The sequence below is a fragment of the Hemicordylus capensis genome, chromosome 2 (assembly GCF_027244095.1).
Source record: "Hemicordylus capensis ecotype Gifberg chromosome 2, rHemCap1.1.pri, whole genome shotgun sequence".
Taxonomy (NCBI): Eukaryota; Metazoa; Chordata; class Lepidosauria; order Squamata; family Cordylidae; genus Hemicordylus; species Hemicordylus capensis.
Window position 1 is genome coordinate 176,194,672 of NC_069658.1, and position 17,860 is coordinate 176,212,531.

Consider the following 17,860-nt stretch of genomic DNA (forward strand, 5'->3'; position numbering starts at 1 on the left):
AAATATTAAGGTATAAGTAAATAATTTGCTTGAGTCTTACTGTCTTGTCAGTGGAGGGGGACCAATGGAGGGGGCCAAGGGGGGGCACCATTGTTGGGCTGTGCTTAGGGCATCAGTTGCCCTTAATCTGGCCCTGTAAAACACCCAACATGTGTTTTTACGAGTCAACTTGGCCAACCCTGTCTGCAAGGAGCCCTTTTGGCCTGGAGTATTAGAACCCTTCAGAACTTGGGTCTGTCCCAAGTGTTCTTTTGGGCCCTTTGCCCCAGGATTGTGTCATTTGACAGCTCTCTGCTGCAACTGGCCATCAACAGGGAACAGCAGCACCATAGCAGCCTAGAGCTAAGGACAATTTGCTTGCAGTTCACAAATGCCCAATTCCTAGTTACTCTGAAACAAAGCTACAAAGGCTTTAGCAAAGCAAACAGAGATCCAAGCCCTTCACCCTTTAAGATGAAAATGGAATTAGTTAGATTTGGACTCCACTCTTCTTCCAGAGAGACTAGAGCAACTTGCGTATGGTTCCCAACAAGGCCAGACCAGCTTAGCTGCAACAGCAGACCCATCTCATATGCCTTCACATGGTTCCCCTGAGCAGGAGAGGACTGCTTTGACATGTTCTCCTCCTCCTCATGGGTCTTGTTTATTGTAGCCCTACACAACTATAGCGGCTGCCTTTCCCTGCAGTAAGGCGGCATTTTCCAAGGAGCTCCTCCCCAAGGAGATGCTTCTGTTTTGTGGGAAAGAAGCCTTAAACATTACACAAGCAAGACCAAGGGAAGATTACCAGGGCTCCGTTACTGGAAAGCAGCACCAGCATCAGGGTACCAGTTACAGAAGTGCCCTTGGGTTCTCCCAAGAAGCAGTCATGCAGTCTACTCCAATCAATACCTTCTCCACATCTGCCTTGGTAGCATTGATGTCCTGGTCCAGTTTCTCTGCTGTCAGCACGGCTTTCTCTGCCTCCCTGCAGTCACGCTCAAACTTGCGCTTGCTCTGTGGAGAAGACAGTCTGAGTGAGCAATAGCTACATCAGTTTGCCTACAAGACATACATAAGATAATCTCGAGTGACATGCTGTATGTATCCTTGTCCGTGTATGGATGGGGGCACCATCAACTTTGTTGTAGTGAAATATCAGTTTCATAGGAATTCCACCAGTGCAGGCAAGAATTGCCACTCCATGTACCAATATTTCTGTTCTGTTAGCTATTTTGGTTTGCCAAATAAGAGTTTAGCTTATTTCGGAAGTACTTTTAAAACAAGTGCTGTACAAACCATAACATTAAGGATAGGAATGCCAACACTTATAATTTATACTATAAGCAAACATTTGTGGAAAGAGTGGTCGTATCACTCTGTGTATACAAACTAGAAGAGTCTAGGAGCTGCCTTCAAAAAGTTCTGTGAGCATAAGTGAGTAAATCAGATTCTCAATATTCACCTTTTATGGTGGGTTTGGGTAAATTTTATCCTGCTCCAATGAAGAGGGTAAACAGAGTACCTTTCTGATTTCTCCAGAAGTTCACTAATTGTAGGAAGTTTGGAAGGCCACCCTACTCCATCAAATCAACTTCTGTCCATGCTTAGGACAGAGAGTTAAATCTCATCCCAGTGCTCCATATCTGTATTGCCTTCCCCAGTATCATACCAGAGCCACACACTGCAGATTAGATTGTTTTTCATTCTGGGAGATTTCCTCCTGTATATAGGCCATGCTGAAGAAGTTGTATTCAGAAAAGGTTTGGAGGGACAGTGGACCCTAAACTGAGTTCTATCTAAGCACAAAACACACAAAGTGCAGGAAGGTGAACTGTCCTAGAAGCAATTCATGACCAAAACACTGTAGCCAGGAAACTGGCTTGCATGAGAATGTGCGCCCACATATTTCTCTCAGACATGTAAAATTTGCGTGCCCTTGCAGGAGGTGTGTACATATTAGTATTTTATAGTAACTTCTGCTGCTTTTGAGCTATCCTGCTGGATCCATATAAAGTGTGTGCATAGCCCTCAAGGATTCTGGGGAAAAACATTTAAATGTTGACAATTATCCTTGTGATCTTCTTTCTAATGCTTGAGTCTTTGATCATTTGCAAATAATTTCCTTGACATATCTCCAGTTCTCTCAAACTTGACATGTGACAAGAACGAGGTGATGGACAATTCTAGAAATGGGGTTTATTTATTTATTTATTTATTTATTCATTTTAAATAAATAAATAAATAAATAAATAAGCAAGCAAGCAAGCAAGCAAGCTCACTCTAGAAAGCTTGTAACTTTAATTTAGAGGGAATAAAGGGGAGTCTTGGCTGCCAACCTAATACTAGAGCTTCAGTACTAAGCTGCCAACCTGAATGATTGGCTAATGAGCATTTAACCACTCTGAGGTCCTAGGAGGGGGAACAGTATTAAAAATGTAAACAAAAACGTTGGGAAACTGCATGTTTTGTAAAACTGCCTAATTAAGTTAGGAGGAGGGGCCTTGCTCGGAGGCTGGGGTCTGCTCTTTTACCAGCAAAGGTTCGCTTGCTTGCCCTGACAAGCTACAGCTATGTGGGGCCTGTTCCAGCAGCCAGGCTCCAGAAGTCCATTTGAGATGTGGGGCTGGGGGGCTTCTGGCTTATAAAGGACTGGGGCAGGCCAGAGGCGCAGCCGCCAAAGGGGGCCGGGCTTCAGGGGTGCAACTGAGGGCTGGGGCCAACTTATTGTCTTTGACTGCTGCAAGGAAGACTCCTGCTCACCTCACTGCTGTCTAGTATTTAGTTAGGCCTGGTACAGGTTTGTGTTTTGGGTTGAACAAAGATGGCAAGGTGGGGGACGACTCTGGGGCAGCGATACCAGTGGTGGTGGGAAATTGATTAAGCTATGGCACTGGTAGGCCAGCGGTCTGTTATACGGGAAAATTCAGAAATTCCATTGCTGTTTCCCTTTCTAGCAGGCCTACCATCTCTTTGACCTTGGATAGCAATGCCAACCAACCACAGAACCTCACCTTATTACTCTGGAATGCCAGGTTGGCTCAAAATAAATCTGAGGTAGTCCATGATTTGATTATGGATGAAGGAGCTGACTTGGTATGTATCACGGGAGACCTGGACGGGAGAGGTTAGTGGTCTGGTTTGGTCCCAGCTTCTCCCAGAGGGTTATTCCATGGTGGAGCAGGTGAGAAGATGTGGGCGGGGACATAGGGTGGCTGTGGTCTATAAGAATAGCATCTGCCTTACCAGGATCCCTATCAGGGATTTGGCCTATATTGAATGTGTGTACCTAAGTCTAAGGTCAAGGGATAAATTGGAACTTCTGCTGGTGTACTGATCACCCCACTGCCCAATGGAGTCCCTAACTGAGCTGACGGACCTGGTTGCTGAGTTAGCACTGGAGTGGCCCAGGTTGTTGTTGTTGGTGGGGGACTTCAATGTTCATTTTGGGGCTGGGTTTTCGGGGGCAGCTCAAGAGTTCATATTGGCCATGACAACAGTGGGCCTATCACAATAGGTCTCTGGACTGACACATGATGCTGGTCACACACTCAATTTGGTCTTTTACTCTGATCAGGGTGGTGTTCCATGGGAGGGGACTTCTGTCATCTCTCCATTGTCATGGACAGATCACCATCTGGTTAAGCTAAAACTTACAGCCACAACCCACCTCTGCAGGGTTGAAGGACCTATTAGATTAGTCCGCTCAATGAGGTTATTGGATCCAATAAGATTCCAAGAAGCCTCGGAAGGGTTTACGGTTGGCTCTGCTAGTGATTCTGTCAATACTCTAGTGCAAAACATGGAATAATGAATTCACTAAAGCAGTAGACAGAATCACTCCTAAGTGTCCTCTCCGACCTGCACCATGGTATTCAGATGAACTACGTGAGCTGAAGTGGCGAGATAGACTACTAGAGTGCAAATGGGTGGAAGACTTGGCACAAGTCTGATCGGACAACACAGAGCACATTTGAAGTGCTATGCTCTGGCAGTGTGGGCAGCGAAGAAGTGGTTCTTTTTGCCTGTATTGCTTCTGCAAATTCATGTCCAGCTGAGTTGTCTAGGGCTGTGAGGGGGCTAGTATGTATCCCCATCCCTTTGAATTTAAACTTGGAACCATCAGTTACTCTGTGATGGTTTTAATGACTTTTTTTGCAGATAAAATCTCTGATATTTGGGCCAAGCTGGATTCCACAGCTACTGCAGAGTCTACTGTGGAGGTGTCCAGCAACTCCTCTTATGGGATTAGATTCAGTTTGTGACTCCTGAGGATAGGTACAAACTGCTTCAGACTGTGCGTCCTAAAACCTATTCTCTTGACCCTTGCTCAGCTTGGCTTACCTCATCTGGTAATCATTATCAGAGAGGGTCTGGTAAATATTATAAATGCTTCTCTGAAGGAGGGCAGGATGCCTCCTTGTCTTAAGGAGGCTATTAGACCACTTTTGAAGAAACCTGCATTGGATCCCTCGGAGTTAGCTAATTATAAACCTGTGTCTAATCTTACATGGTTGGGCAAGGCGATTGAGTGGGTGGTGGCCTCTCAGCTCCAGACAGATTTGGAAGATGCAGATTATCTAGACCCATTTCAAATTGGCTTTTGTGTGGGCTATGGGGTTGAAATTGCTTTGGTTGGCCGGATGGATGATCTCCAACTGGCTATTGGCAGAGGGAGTGTCTCTGCTGATCCTTTTGGATCTCTGAGGCTTTTGATACAACCGACCATGGTATCCTTCTGGACCACCTGAGGGAGGTGGGATTGGGTGGCACTGTTTTACAGTGTTTTCATTGCTGCCTTTTTGGTAGATGCCAGATGGTTTCACTTGGTGACTGTTGTTCTGCATAGTGAGAACGAAAGTGTGGCTCCATATTGTCTCCAATGCTCTTTAATACCTACAGTACATGAAACTGCTGAGAGAGATCATCAGGAGGTTCGGTACAGGGTGTTATCAATATGCTGATGACACCCAGATCTATTTCTCCATGTCAGCCTCATCATGAAATGGCATATCTTCCCTGTTGGAATGTTGGGGGGCAATATGCTAAATCATTGTAAACCGCTTAGAGAGCTTCCAGCTATAGAGCGGTATATAAATGTAAGTGCTATTGCTATTAATGCCTGCCTAGAGGCAGTAATGGGCTAGATAAGGGATAAGAAACTGAGGTTGAATCCAAATAAGACAGGTAATGACTGTGGGAGTTTGGGAACCGAAAGATAGTTTAGACTTGCCTGTTCTGGATGGGATTACACTCCCCCTGAAACATCAGGTACGTAGCTTGGGAGTGCTCCTGGACCCCAAGCTCTCCCTGGTTTCTCAGGTTGGCAGTAGCCAGGAGTGCTTTTTATCAGCTTTGGCCAATACATCAGATACATCCATTTCTAGAGGTAAATGACCTTAAAACAGTGGTGCATATGCTGGTAACCTCCAGGCTTGACAACTGTAATGCATTCTACATAGGGCTGCCTTTGTACATAGTCCAGAAACCATGTATATAGTCCAGAAACCATAGTACAGAATATGGCAGCCAGATTGATCTCTGGGACAACACAAAGGGACCACATAACACTGATTTTAAAAGAATTGCACTGGCTGCCGAAATGTTTCTGGGTGAAATACAAAGTGTTGGTTATCACCTATAAATCCTTTAATGGCTTGGGTCCAGGGTTTTTAAGATAGCGCCTTCTTTGTCATGAACCCTGCCAGACAACAATCTTCTGGAGAGGTCCGGTTACAGTTGCTGCCGGCTCGTCTGGGCTTTCTCTGTGGGTGCCCCGGGGCTTTGGAATATGCTCCCTGCTGAAATAAGAGCATCATCTTCTCTGTTTGTTTTCAGGTAGACCCTCAAGACTCACCTGTTCTCGCAGGCTTTTCATTAAAATTAATTTTAATAATTTGTTTTAATAACTGTTTTATGCTATTGCTTTTATTGTGTTTTGTGAATTTTAATCTATGACTTTTATATTGTTTTTAAAATTTTGTATATTGCCTAGAGATGTATATATCAGGCGGTATAAAAATATGATAAACAAAATAAAACAAACAAGGCAGATGATAACTTCATTCATAATTGGGAGTCTTTTTGTGTTGTACTAGAATGACAAAACACAGGACAATGTGCAGCCATTTAAATTACTGGGGCAATCTGAGAAACTTTATTTTTTAAGACTGGTAAATCAATGAAAGGTCTAAGCAGTATATATAATATATAAAAAATTTGATGAAATGTAACTTATATAGGAGCCGGGGGGAGAGGACTAGAGCTACAGTACATACTCCCCCTCTTACTTTACTCTGGACTTAGCCACCTTCCGAGCTTTCCTCTACCCAACAAGCCTAACATTATTTTAAAGAACTAGTAGAAGAAACATTCTCTAAATAAAAAGCTCCTTTCAGTCTCAAGATGTTTGTATCCTCCAAATATTTGGAAAATTCTAACGGAAACAATGAGCTCCTCCACAGCTGTGTTCCTGCTCTGAACTTTAGCCAAATCCATGGTAGGCCCAAGACTACTTTGAAGCATAAAAGCCTCATCCCCAGCTCGCGGAACTAGGGTGAAGATCGAGAACAGAGGACTCACATTTTCAAGTTGCTTGAAGGAGTTCTCTAGCTGTTGCTGAGCCCTTCGGCCCTCTTGCAAATGCTAGGAAGAGAAGAATTTTGAAAGTGGTATTTTTTAAAAAACTATTTAAATTTTTTTTTAAAAAAAATACAAAAACCAAGCAAAAGCCACTGCAATTAAGCATTTCCATTTCCAAATCTCGCAGCAGATAACTTTTCTCCTTTTCTACCATCCTCATTTAAGAATGTTCCTGGTACTCAATCAACTCACAGGACACAATGAGTGCTTCTGTGGAATCCAGGGAGCAGAGGGGAGAACCCCCCCCCCACTTGTGCAAGCTTCTGCGCTGCACTAATGGGGTCACTGGTGGGTTGCATGCAAAAAAAAATCTTCACTCCATGTAGACACCAGTAGTGGGGATAATCAGCCTATGTCACTTGTGCCTCAGTAAAAACAGAGTTAGGTGGCAGCAGACACAATGCACATATTTTTCTTTACACGCAAAGGAGCTGTGGGAAGTTACAGTTGCGAGAAGAGGCTGGTGGTATGAAAATGAGTAAAGGAGCACCAACTCCTGCAGCTCCTCTGCTCAAGACTGCAGCCTCCTAAGGCTGCTTTTCATTAACAAGAAAAACATCGAGGATTCATTAAATCCATTTGCACTGTGTAGTTTGCCGGCAAGGGAGGATCTTGCAGAAGCTGCTGGGTATGAAAGCATGAACTCCTGAACAAGAACAGCTGGACTATATTAAGCCAGCCAAACTGATCCAGCTTCCACGTGGGGACTTCACTATGCCACAGTAAACTCTCTCATGGAGCTATATTGGGTGCTAGTCAGCTTCTGGGCTCTTGCCTTACATAGACCAAGCCCAGCAGACCTTGGGACCACTTTCTCACATATGAAGCAGCTTAAATGGTCTCAGGTTTCCCTGCTTTTGGGAAATTAAGCTGATGGTGACCAGAAAAAGGCCTTTCTTTGGGGCTGTGGTACCCTATGTGTGGAGAGCTCACCCCAGGAAGGCTCACCTGGTGCCAGATTTCAAACTTTTTATCTTCCTAGGTTCTTTAATCATTCTAATCTAGTGTTAATCTCTGTTGGGTTTTGTTCTGTTTTATTGCTCTGCTGTCCAATCTGCTTTAATGGTTTCATATTGCTTTTATTATATGCAATGCACTTAAAGTAAGTATAATTCTTGTTTTTGTAAACCACTTTTGATCACAAGTAGAAATAAACCAAGGTAGTCTTGATGTTTGAGCCAACCAATTTTAGTTCATTCCTCCCAATGTACTTGAAATAAACTGCTATCTGAACCCAAGGTGTGAAACCTTGGGTTCACATCTAGGCTTATTTGAACGAAACACTGGTTAGAATAAAACAAGACTGGTCAGTTCGGACATCAAGACTATTCTTGATTTGTTTCTAACTAATCAGAAGTAAAATTCTTCTGGCTCACATGCAAGTGGGGTGAGGTCATCTGCTCTTGAGGTTCAGAGATCTCATGTGGAACCAAAATGTAACCAATGTAAACTTGTCCATTGCTACCCCAAAGGTAGAGAGTACTTTACCGATTTCCTCTCCTGCTTGAGCTCTTGAGAATACTTCGCAAGCTCCACACAGATCTGTGTCAGAAGGTTCTCAGCTACTACCTCACGCTGGCCCGCAAAGTCATTCAGCTCCTTCACCACCTGAAGAAAGGCCTGATACTGGCAGAACCTGCATAGGAAAGAAAAAGTAGGAAGGATCTAACAACATAGTCTTGCAAGGAGGCACCTTTTAAAAGTGGCAATTCTCTTTATTGAGCAGGGGGAGAGCAACAGGCCCTATCTATCCCCAGCACAGCATCCTTCCAGTGGCTGTTACTAGTGTCTAACTTGTGTTTCTTTTTTAGATTGTGAGCCCTTTTATCTATGTAAACCACTTTGGGAACTTTTGTTGAAAAGTGGCATATAAATATTCATCACATTCATATATATTCATCATGATGCTGCTAAAGTGCATTCCTATGCGTCAGCTCTTCCTGACAAATCCCCAATTGCTCTCCTTTACCCTGTAGACTTTATTTCTGTATAACTGACCCTCCATTCTTGCCAAGGCAACTTAAAACAACAGTGATGTCTCAAACCCTTGTGCCATAATTTGGTTATCAGTCATTGCTGCTATCCACTTACAGAGGTTAAAAAGGTGGGATAGCCAAGTTGTGTGTGAGAAGACCCACATTTGTGGCTGTTCCCATAGTTGTGAACATACTGCCAGGTGAGTCACTCAAGAAGATTGACCCAGCACACAAAAATAAGTCTACCAGCACTGACATTCCATCAGTGGCAACTGAGGCTTAATGATTAATGATTTAAGGGATCATTAATACCCATTATGCATCTAAATGTCCATAGCTTACCATCAGTATTGTATGAGCCCCTATGGTAACAACAGTGACACCATGTAACTGCCACTATGCTTGGAGAATTTAGTGTTTTGAATATCGTAAGCAAACTGAAGGGATTTCCCCCCCAAAAAATATAAAGTTGCTCATATTGTACTGATTTGCATAATTTATTTTAAGTTTTGAGTAGACGGTTTCCCTTGGTGCAGAATGTATGATTTGTTTGGATTTTCTGCTTTCAACAGGGTTGTTTTTGTTTGTTTTTGGATCTTACAAAGGTCTTAGAAAGTAGGCTCTTGAGACCAGTGGGCATTTACTCTGCTTTAATACAATCAAGGAACAGAAATGTGTCTGTTCAGTGGCTCCCTTGCAATATCTATAGCCTTCAGCTTCACTCCGAGTCCAAGTGCAGTAACATCAGATATTTCATTGTCAAGCTCCACCATAAAATTGCAAGTTCTTGTTTATAAAATGGATCTTCCTTGAGGGGACTGATCAGCCTCCAAAGGGCTCAGACTGGAAGGAGCCAGTCATTCTTCCATTTAGCTGTCTGTCTGTCACAAACATTTGAGACAACTCTGAAAGTTCAGCTAAATTCTACAGACATTTTTGTGGTGGCAGAATTCCAAGCTTATAAACAGGAGAAGTGTCATCAGAGGGCTATGCTGAGGTGCCATTTGTTCTGTAAGCCTTTATTGAAGTTAGCAAGTTAGGGAAGGTATAGCAGAGGGGACAAGGTCTATCAACATTAACAGCTTATTTTTGTCCTTAAAGTTCAGAGCAGGCAACATTTCACTTAATTCTCACAACCACCCTGCAAATAACTGCATCATTATTTCCATTCTGCAGGTGAGGAAAAAAGCCAGAGTCCTATGGGGATAAGCCTTTGTGGACCAGAGCCAAGCCTTGTCAGATGCATGCAATGGCCACTCAAATAAGTCGGGATAAACGTCCAAGCAGAGAAAGAAGAAAGTGTTTTATCTTTTGTTTTATGAACCATGTTAAGTCAGGCCAAAACATCAAGCAATGCAAGAGACAGAGATAGCAAATCAATACAGAGTGCAAGATACCAAAAGGTAAAATCTATATGATGCTCAGTTGTGGGACAGACAGTCTGATGTAATTGCAGGACATAGTAGATGTTTATAAAACAATATATGGTCTGGAGTAACAGCTAGGAAATGTATTTGTGTGTTGAATTTCATTTTATTAGTTTCCCATTCTGCATTTTCCCATTCTGTCAAGATCTATTTTCAGTTTATTCCCGTCTTCCGAGGCATTAACTATCCATTACCTAGGTATTACCTACAGTTCTGTGCCATCTACAAACATGGAGGAGGATTCCCTTGATTAGTAAATTTGGCGAGAAGGTAGTTGGGTGCCATGATGCTGGAAGCAAGCACCAGGAAGCTCAGAAAGGGGACAGGGAAGAAGAATGGGCGGAGAGGCAGGAATTGAACGCGCGCTTTACCAGTTGGAGTGGCTTGGTCATAAGTGGGGAATGTTCTTGGGCCACTGCCGAGAGCAGCAAAGCACATGATGAAATTGAGGCTTAGGCTACTCTGCACCTCTGAGTTGAGGCCCAGGTGAGACTGGGAAGTTGCTGAGAAACAGCAGTAGAGAGTCAGCTACAAATCAAGCAGTAAAAGAAGCACACCTACTTGGAGTGGAGATGCTCAGGGGTTAATTAGGAGACTAGGAAGGTGATGAAATGGAAACTTAGGCTAGTCTCCCCACCCCTTGGTCAAGGCACAGGAAGAACTAGGAAGTTGATGAGGATCAGCAGGAGGGAATAAGTAAAGCAAAGTGGCCACAAAAGTACTATTGGAAACAGACAATCCCTTCTTCGTCAGTCTGTGGGATGTGCCTGTTTTGTTTAAGACAAAAATATTTCGTAAAGGCAGAAGGAGAATCTGGAACAGTTAACTGTTTATACAGAGATGGCCCACATTTGTTATGTTTTAGAACGATAAATTCCAGGACAGTTCAAAACATTATGCATGGTTTGCTACTTGACTGCTGTAATGTGCTCTATGTAGGGCTGCTTTTGTACGTAGTTTGGAAGCTTCAGTTAGTGCAAAATTCAGAAGCCAGGATGGTCTAGGGGACAACTTCATTGGTCCTGTTTTGAAAGCTTTAAACTGGCTGCCAATACCCTCTTGAGGGAAATACAAAGTGCTGGTAATTATCTATAAAACTCTAAATGACATGGGCCCAGGTTACTCAAGAGAGCACCTTCTTCTATATAATCCCCACTGCCTGTTAAGGTCATCTGGAGAAGTTTGCATGAAGTTGCCACTGGTTTGTCTAGTGCCAACTCAGGGCCAGGCCTTCCTGTAGCCTTTGGAACCTACTCACAGACAAGAACTTTGGAATGAACTTTGGAACCTACTCCCAGACAAGATACAAGGTTTGTATCCTTGTACAGCTTTCAAGAAGGCCTTAAAGATGCATCTATTTAATTAGGCATTTGGTGGTTGTTTTTAATTGGCTTTGTTTTGATTTTAATTGGTATGTTAACACTGGAGTTTTTTTAAAGCCAAAATTGTGCTTGTAAACCACCTGGAGATGGTGGTTGGTCATCTTTAGATCATAATGTTTTAGGCATCTGTCCTTTAAAACTACTGTAAAAATAACTAGCGACTGTATTTGGATTATTTCTACCTCATACAATTGTACTTATAGCAAATAAACAAAATTAATGAGTACAAGATCCAGTCAGTGTGGATAAAACATACGTCTGACTAACAGCTGCTGGTGATAAACAGGCATAGCAAGGCCATAACGCTGAAATACACAGACCTAGAAAGGGACAATTGCTAACTGTAGCAAGCTAGCCATTTCCAGGGCTTGTTGAGATCATTCACTCGGAGAGTGAACTGAAGCTCAGAGGATGCTGAAGACACTGAGTCAAACAGTTATGCCATGTAATCCAAAAGGCGAGCCTCAGAATTTCTTGCTGCATTGCAGCAGAATGCTGGGCGCAACTTTGGGATTACGTGGGCTGCTTCAGAAAAATTGCCTCCCTGAATGACCACTTCCACCTGGATGACCAGCCTGTCAGTCACTTGCCCAGGCCAAGCTAGGCCATAGTTTGAAAATGGCAGGATTGGGTTTTTGTAATTAAGGCTCTTATTGTATAGAACTGAGTGGGAACAACTCATACTTCACTGCAGCAAAGCACACACTGAGCAATACTCACTTAGATTCTGGGTCTTCTCGAGTAGTCCTCTTAGGGAGATGCTTTTTTACAAGATTCCTGTAAATGAGAGGGAGGGAAAGAAAAGAGTCAGACCAAAAACTGGACAGCTTATCTACAAAGCAGCTTCAGTTGAATTGAATGTTGAGATAGCAGTGTCAATACAGAGGGTCAGATAAACGTCTCAGAGAGAATTCTTCTATTATTATAGAACAATGGTTTAAAGTAGCACACATGGACTGTATTCAGATAGTGCCTAACCCCGATTCAGCCTTATAAACACACTCTTTAGGGCTCATGTGCTCCCAATTTCATCTTCCACTCTCCTGGCAACAGTAACATCTCATTCCTGGATAAGCGGCAAACCAGTTTGCCATTTCATCCAAACCCAGCAAACCAGGAATAAACCATCGTTTGCAATCCTGGTTTGCTGCAAAACATAAGGAAGTTTTCAGATCAGTGTGTGAGAGGCTCCACCATGCTTGCCTATGCTTGTAGCACTAAATCCTTATGTATGAATAGCCTCAATGTTTTGTACCATTTTTGATGGATATCTCTATACTGGATAGTTATTTCTGCGGTGTCTCATGAAGGATGTTCTCTCAAATGTGCACATGGAATCTGTGTTCATATTGATATTTTGGATTTTAATATTAGGTATTTTGTGACCTAATAACTATATTTTTGTATAAACTAGCTTTAAAAAAAAGAAAGAAAAACATTGAAGACGTGTGTACGACCCATATTAGGAACTTGCAGAGAGAAAACTCAAGTCTGAACTAGGAAGGCATCTTAAAAATAAGAAAAGCAAGCCCAGCTGGAGTTGTTTCCTGTGAAACAGGATTTTCTGACACAGAAAGGGGGAGAAAACACAGTAATTAATACATTTCCAGCCTGGGAAAGAACATGCAAGCCGCCACCACCTTCCTAAAGGATGGAAAAGACCTCAAAGACAGCACAACAGATGGACAAGGCTGGGAACTTCTGCTGGGAACTTCTCATGCATAAGTCCAGAGGATATGAATGGGGCTTGCACAGGAGATATTCTCTATGGAGTTATCTCTTAGATATTCTCTATGGAGTTGTCTCTTCATACTCTAGTAGGAAAGACTTTGATAGTCCAAGCAAGCACTAACGGAGTTTACCATTATTCCATATACATGTGCTATCAACACTTAATGGCTTATATGTTTTCTTTTGTTTGGGGAAAAAACATGTCAGCATATCAGTTACCATTTCTATTCTGAACTGCTGAAAGAGCAACAAATACACATCTTGTGTTTCAAGTTGCTACCCCTTTTTGGCACAACATCAAAAATTTACAAGTGAAAAAGGAAGAACCCAAGTTGCCTAGCAAATCACTATTCCAGAGCAAAATGTTTTCAAGTGGTGAGGCAGAAGGAAGACTTCCTTGCCCAAAGCTTTGAAAGTATACATCATTTCAATCAGCTCTTTTATTTTGAGCCTCACTTACCAACTGAGAGACTTCCAAATGTGAGAAGACCAACACTACTAGATTTTTATTTATTTTCACATTTGTATCAAATTTAGACACTCTTTCCCCACAAATGACATCTGAAAATTAGGACTGGCATGTGTGCAATAGGACCTATAACTAGGAGCTGTTTGGAGCAAGTCCAGAGGAACAAAAAGGTGGAGAGTCCCAAATGGCGGCAGGATCAGTGCATTATTCCAATTCATCTTCTCCCTCCCTCTCCATTCTTTCCAGCCGGTGCTGATCAGCCTGTGACTTGAGAGCTCTTCCTCCTGTGAGTGATATCTGTTTGAAACAACTCTGATGAGAAATTATATACTCCTCTGAATGTATACTCCTATTACTATAACTTTATATGTTCCAGAGCTGATGATTTGGAAGACCGATAGGAGTTTTGGAAATGTGGCTTAGGAAGCAGAGTTTTGCTAGATCAGGACAAAAGCCTATTTATTCCAGCAGGAGATAAAGGTATACTTCTCTCCCACCGTTGCTCCCATGCAACTGGTATTCAGAGGCATAGAGGCTCTGAACTTTGGAGGTAGCCATGTTGTCATTGTGACTAGTAGCCATTGGCAGACTTGACCACCATGAATTTGTCTAACTTGAATTCCATTCTAAAAAGCAATCTAAGCTAGTGGCCTAGATTCTACAGATTAATTCCCTTCTGTGTGAAGAAATACATCCTTGAGTCCGTATTAAATCTCCTGCCAACCAGCTTCATTAGACAGCCCCTGGTTTGTGAATTTCTGACAACAATTATGTCTAGGGCTTGATTATTTAAGGTGCACTTGTTGAATCTGTTGATGTAGGTTGGAGTTCCAAGTAAATGTCAAAGTGAAACAGGAAGGGAAACGGTAGTGAGTAGAGTGTAAGTTCCAAATAAATAATATAGAAGGGCGTAGACAATATATTTGTAATAGAGAGAGGAAGTGAAAGCAAGCATATTTAATTTCAGTGTTCATTCTTTTTAAAATCACAAGTTCAAAGTGGGGCTCCCCTTAAATCTCATTTTAAAACAAAGGTTTTAATAAGTTTAATATGGATTGTGAATGAAGGCAAATGAGGATTGAAGGGTACGGATGGGGAGAAAAGGTTGTATGTCCAATATGGATGTGTAGAAAATGAAGAGGAATGACAAGGGAGAAGATTATGTAGAGAAATGAACAACCAGCCCCTACAGAGCAGCATACACAGGAAGGAGGAGAAACTTACTTCCTGTTCTACTTCAGCAACCCCAGGTACCAATTGCCAGGTCCAATTTTAGTTGTTAGTGGCACCCATCAAGAGACTAGAGTCATAACACAGTTATTCTACTAATAATAACCATGTGCTGCTCTTGCAAGATAGATAGAAACATAGGAAGTTGCCTGCTACCGAGTCAGACCATTAGTCCATCTAGATCAGTATTGTCTATACAGACTGGCAGCGGCTTCTCCAAAGTTGCAGGCAGGTGTGTCTGTCAGCCCTATCTTGGAGATGCCAGGAAGAGAACTTGAAACCTTCTGCATGCAAGCATGCAGGTGCTCTTCCTGGAGTGGCCCCATCCTTTAAGGGGTATATCTTACAGTGCTCACACATATAGTCTCCCATTCAAATGCACACCAGGGTGTACTCTGCTTAGTCAAGGTGATAATTCATTATTGCTCCCACAAGAACAGCTCTCTTCCCCAAGACCAGCTTTGAGTTCTTTCATGCAGTCTCTCAAGAGAGCTTCCTTCAGTGCAGCACTAAAAGCTGCTTCAGATGCATGTAGAAATGAAGAGAAAAACCCTAGCATTTATCCTACAAGTACTTTATGTTCAATTCATGGATTTTTCAGTCCATGCCAGTGAACTGGTAGTTGCTGGGCCTGGGGGGTGGGTGGGTGCGAGGCAGGGCAGGTGATATTCAGTACTTGGTTGGGGCCCCTTTTGCAGCAATTACTGCCTCAATGCGGCGTGGCATGGATGCTATCAGCCTGTGCCACTGATTAGGTATTATGGAAGACCAGGATGCTTCATTAGCGGCCTTCAGCAATTCTGCATTGTTTGTTCTCATGTCTCTCATCCTTCTCTCGGCAATGCCCCATAGATTCTCTATGGGGTCAGGTCAGGCGAGTTTGCTGGCCAATCAAGCACAGTACACTGTATACTTTTCAGAGGTCCGATATTGTTCTATTCTTCAATCCTTGTCTTCTTGGTTCCATGTAATATTCTAATTTTCTGGGATTGTGGATTTGGGGTTTTCATGAGCTGTACGCCATGATCATCACAATTATAACAAATTAAGGCTTGACTTATCTTGCTTTGCATGTAATGCGTCTGTCTCATATATCAGTTTCACCTTTTAATTTGCATTACTGAAATTAATGGACTTTTGCACGATATTCTAATTTTCCGAGTTTCACCTGTAGTTCAATCTTGGTCTCATCTGACCATAAGACCTTTTTCCATTTGGCATCAGAATCTTCAAGGTGCCTTCTGGCAAAGCTCAAACGAACTTTAATGTGGCCTTTCTTGAGAAGTGGCTTTCTCCTTGCGACCCTCCCGAACAAGCCACATCTGTGGAGCGCTCGTGAAATTGTTGTCACATGCACAGAACAACCACTCTTTGCCATAGCAATAGCACTTAGCACTTACATTTATATACCGCTCTATAGCCAAAGCTCTCTAAGCGGTTTACAATGATTTAGCATATTGCCCCCAACATTCTGGGTACTCATTTTACCGACCTCGGAAGGATGGAAGGCTGAGTCAACCTTGAGCCCCTCGTCAGGATTGAACTTGTAACCTTTCTGGTTACAGGGCAGCAGTTTTACCACTGCGCCACCATGAAGTCCTTTAACTCCTTCAGAGTGGCCATTGGCCTCTTGGTAACCTCTCTTACCAGTTTCCTCCTTGTTCTTCCATCCAGTTTGGAGGGCCGACCGGATCCAGGGAGGATAGCAGTCCACCAACACCTACCATCCAATGTGACCGAACCTGAACAGTTCTGTATGGAGGAGTGGGCAAATATTGCTCCGTCTAGATGTGCAAGGTTGATAGAGAAGTATCCCAACAGACTCAAGGCTGTTATTAAAGCAAAAGGTGGTTCAACAAAATATTGACATTGGGGGGGGGGTGATCCTTTTTCAATCTCAGTAATTCTTGTTTTTTGTTTCTGACACTTTTTCTGGACTGTAATTGTGATGTTTTTCAGTTGGATGTTATAGGTTGCATTGGATAAGTACAGCTGGTGAAGGGAATTTTCTTTGTGTTTTCATTTCAGGATGTAAGGGAACCAGAATTTAAGGTCTATCAAAGGGGGTGATTCTTTCCTATACCCACTGTACATCTCAACTCTTGTGCTTAGTGTGTCTCAAAACAGAAGGATGGACAGAGGATCATATACTATTTCAGGAAAGGGCCATGGAAACAGTAACATGAGAGATCATTCTCTCTCTCTCTCTCTCTCTCTCTCTCTCTCTCTCTCTCTCTCTCTCTCTCTCACACACACACACACACACACACGGGGGGGGGGCGCAGAAGCCTCAACAAAGAAGATAAACTCAGGGAAGAGTCAAGCATAACTAGGCTGTTAGCTCTGCCAGTGTTGGTCCTCTCTTGCCAAAGAGAGCTTGCAAAGTCTGCTTAGCATTCCCAGTGCAAAGAGCAATGCTGTAAGAAGTTCAACAACTGGTTGGCTTGTTAGCAACGAGGCAGCAGGCAGCAATCAGAGATCCCCTCCCTCAGTGTTCTCCCTGCTTGAAGTCACAGATTCAGGAGCACCGACCCTGCTGCATTCATTTCCAGCCGACATCCTCATCTGGCCGCCTCTTTCCACTTTTCATAGCTCTTCCACTGAGCTTTTCCATGGCTTGGGGAAGCAATTTTCAAGGGGGAGGCAGTACAGTTTAGTGGCAGAGGGCAAAGCTCTCTCTTTCCTTCTAGTGCAGCCCATGCATGTGATTGAGCTGCTCACAACCAGCAGCCAAGATTTTTATTTTTTTTACCTCCTCTCCCCCTGCATGCAGCCTCTACTGGGGAAATACAATATTTTTTACTCTCTATCCAAAGGACAGGTTTTCCCTTTAAAAGGCCAGTTACTACTTAGGAATAGAGCCTGGACAGGCGACACCTTTCATTTTGGATTCCAAGTTCAGAAATCAAGTCCCCAAACTTCACCTTGGTGCAGGCTCTTGGGGACAAGGAGAGGCTGAAGGGGAGAGCCCTGTACTGGTAATGGCTACCATTGTAGCAAAACCTGAGGGAGCAATGGTGCTCT

General features: G+C 43.0%; 1 protein-coding gene across 4 annotated transcripts in view; it reads right to left on the reverse strand.

Moving 5' to 3' along the window:
• TRIP10 (thyroid hormone receptor interactor 10) overlaps nt 1-17,860 on the reverse strand; it is a 111,375-nt gene that overhangs the window by 22,822 nt on the left and 70,693 nt on the right. For 3 of the 4 annotated variants that reach the window (XM_053294357.1, XM_053294354.1, XM_053294356.1), the window contains exons 3-6: nt 12,127-12,183; nt 8,110-8,257; nt 6,562-6,624; nt 892-996 (exon numbers count right to left, since the gene is read on the reverse strand). In XM_053294357.1, the coding sequence (XP_053150332.1) occupies nt 892-996; nt 6,562-6,624; nt 8,110-8,257; nt 12,127-12,183 (373 nt within the window). The remainder of the gene's footprint in view (nt 1-891; nt 997-6,561; nt 6,625-8,109; nt 8,258-12,126; nt 12,184-17,860) is intronic. The other variant, XM_053294355.1, reaches the window with a different exon arrangement.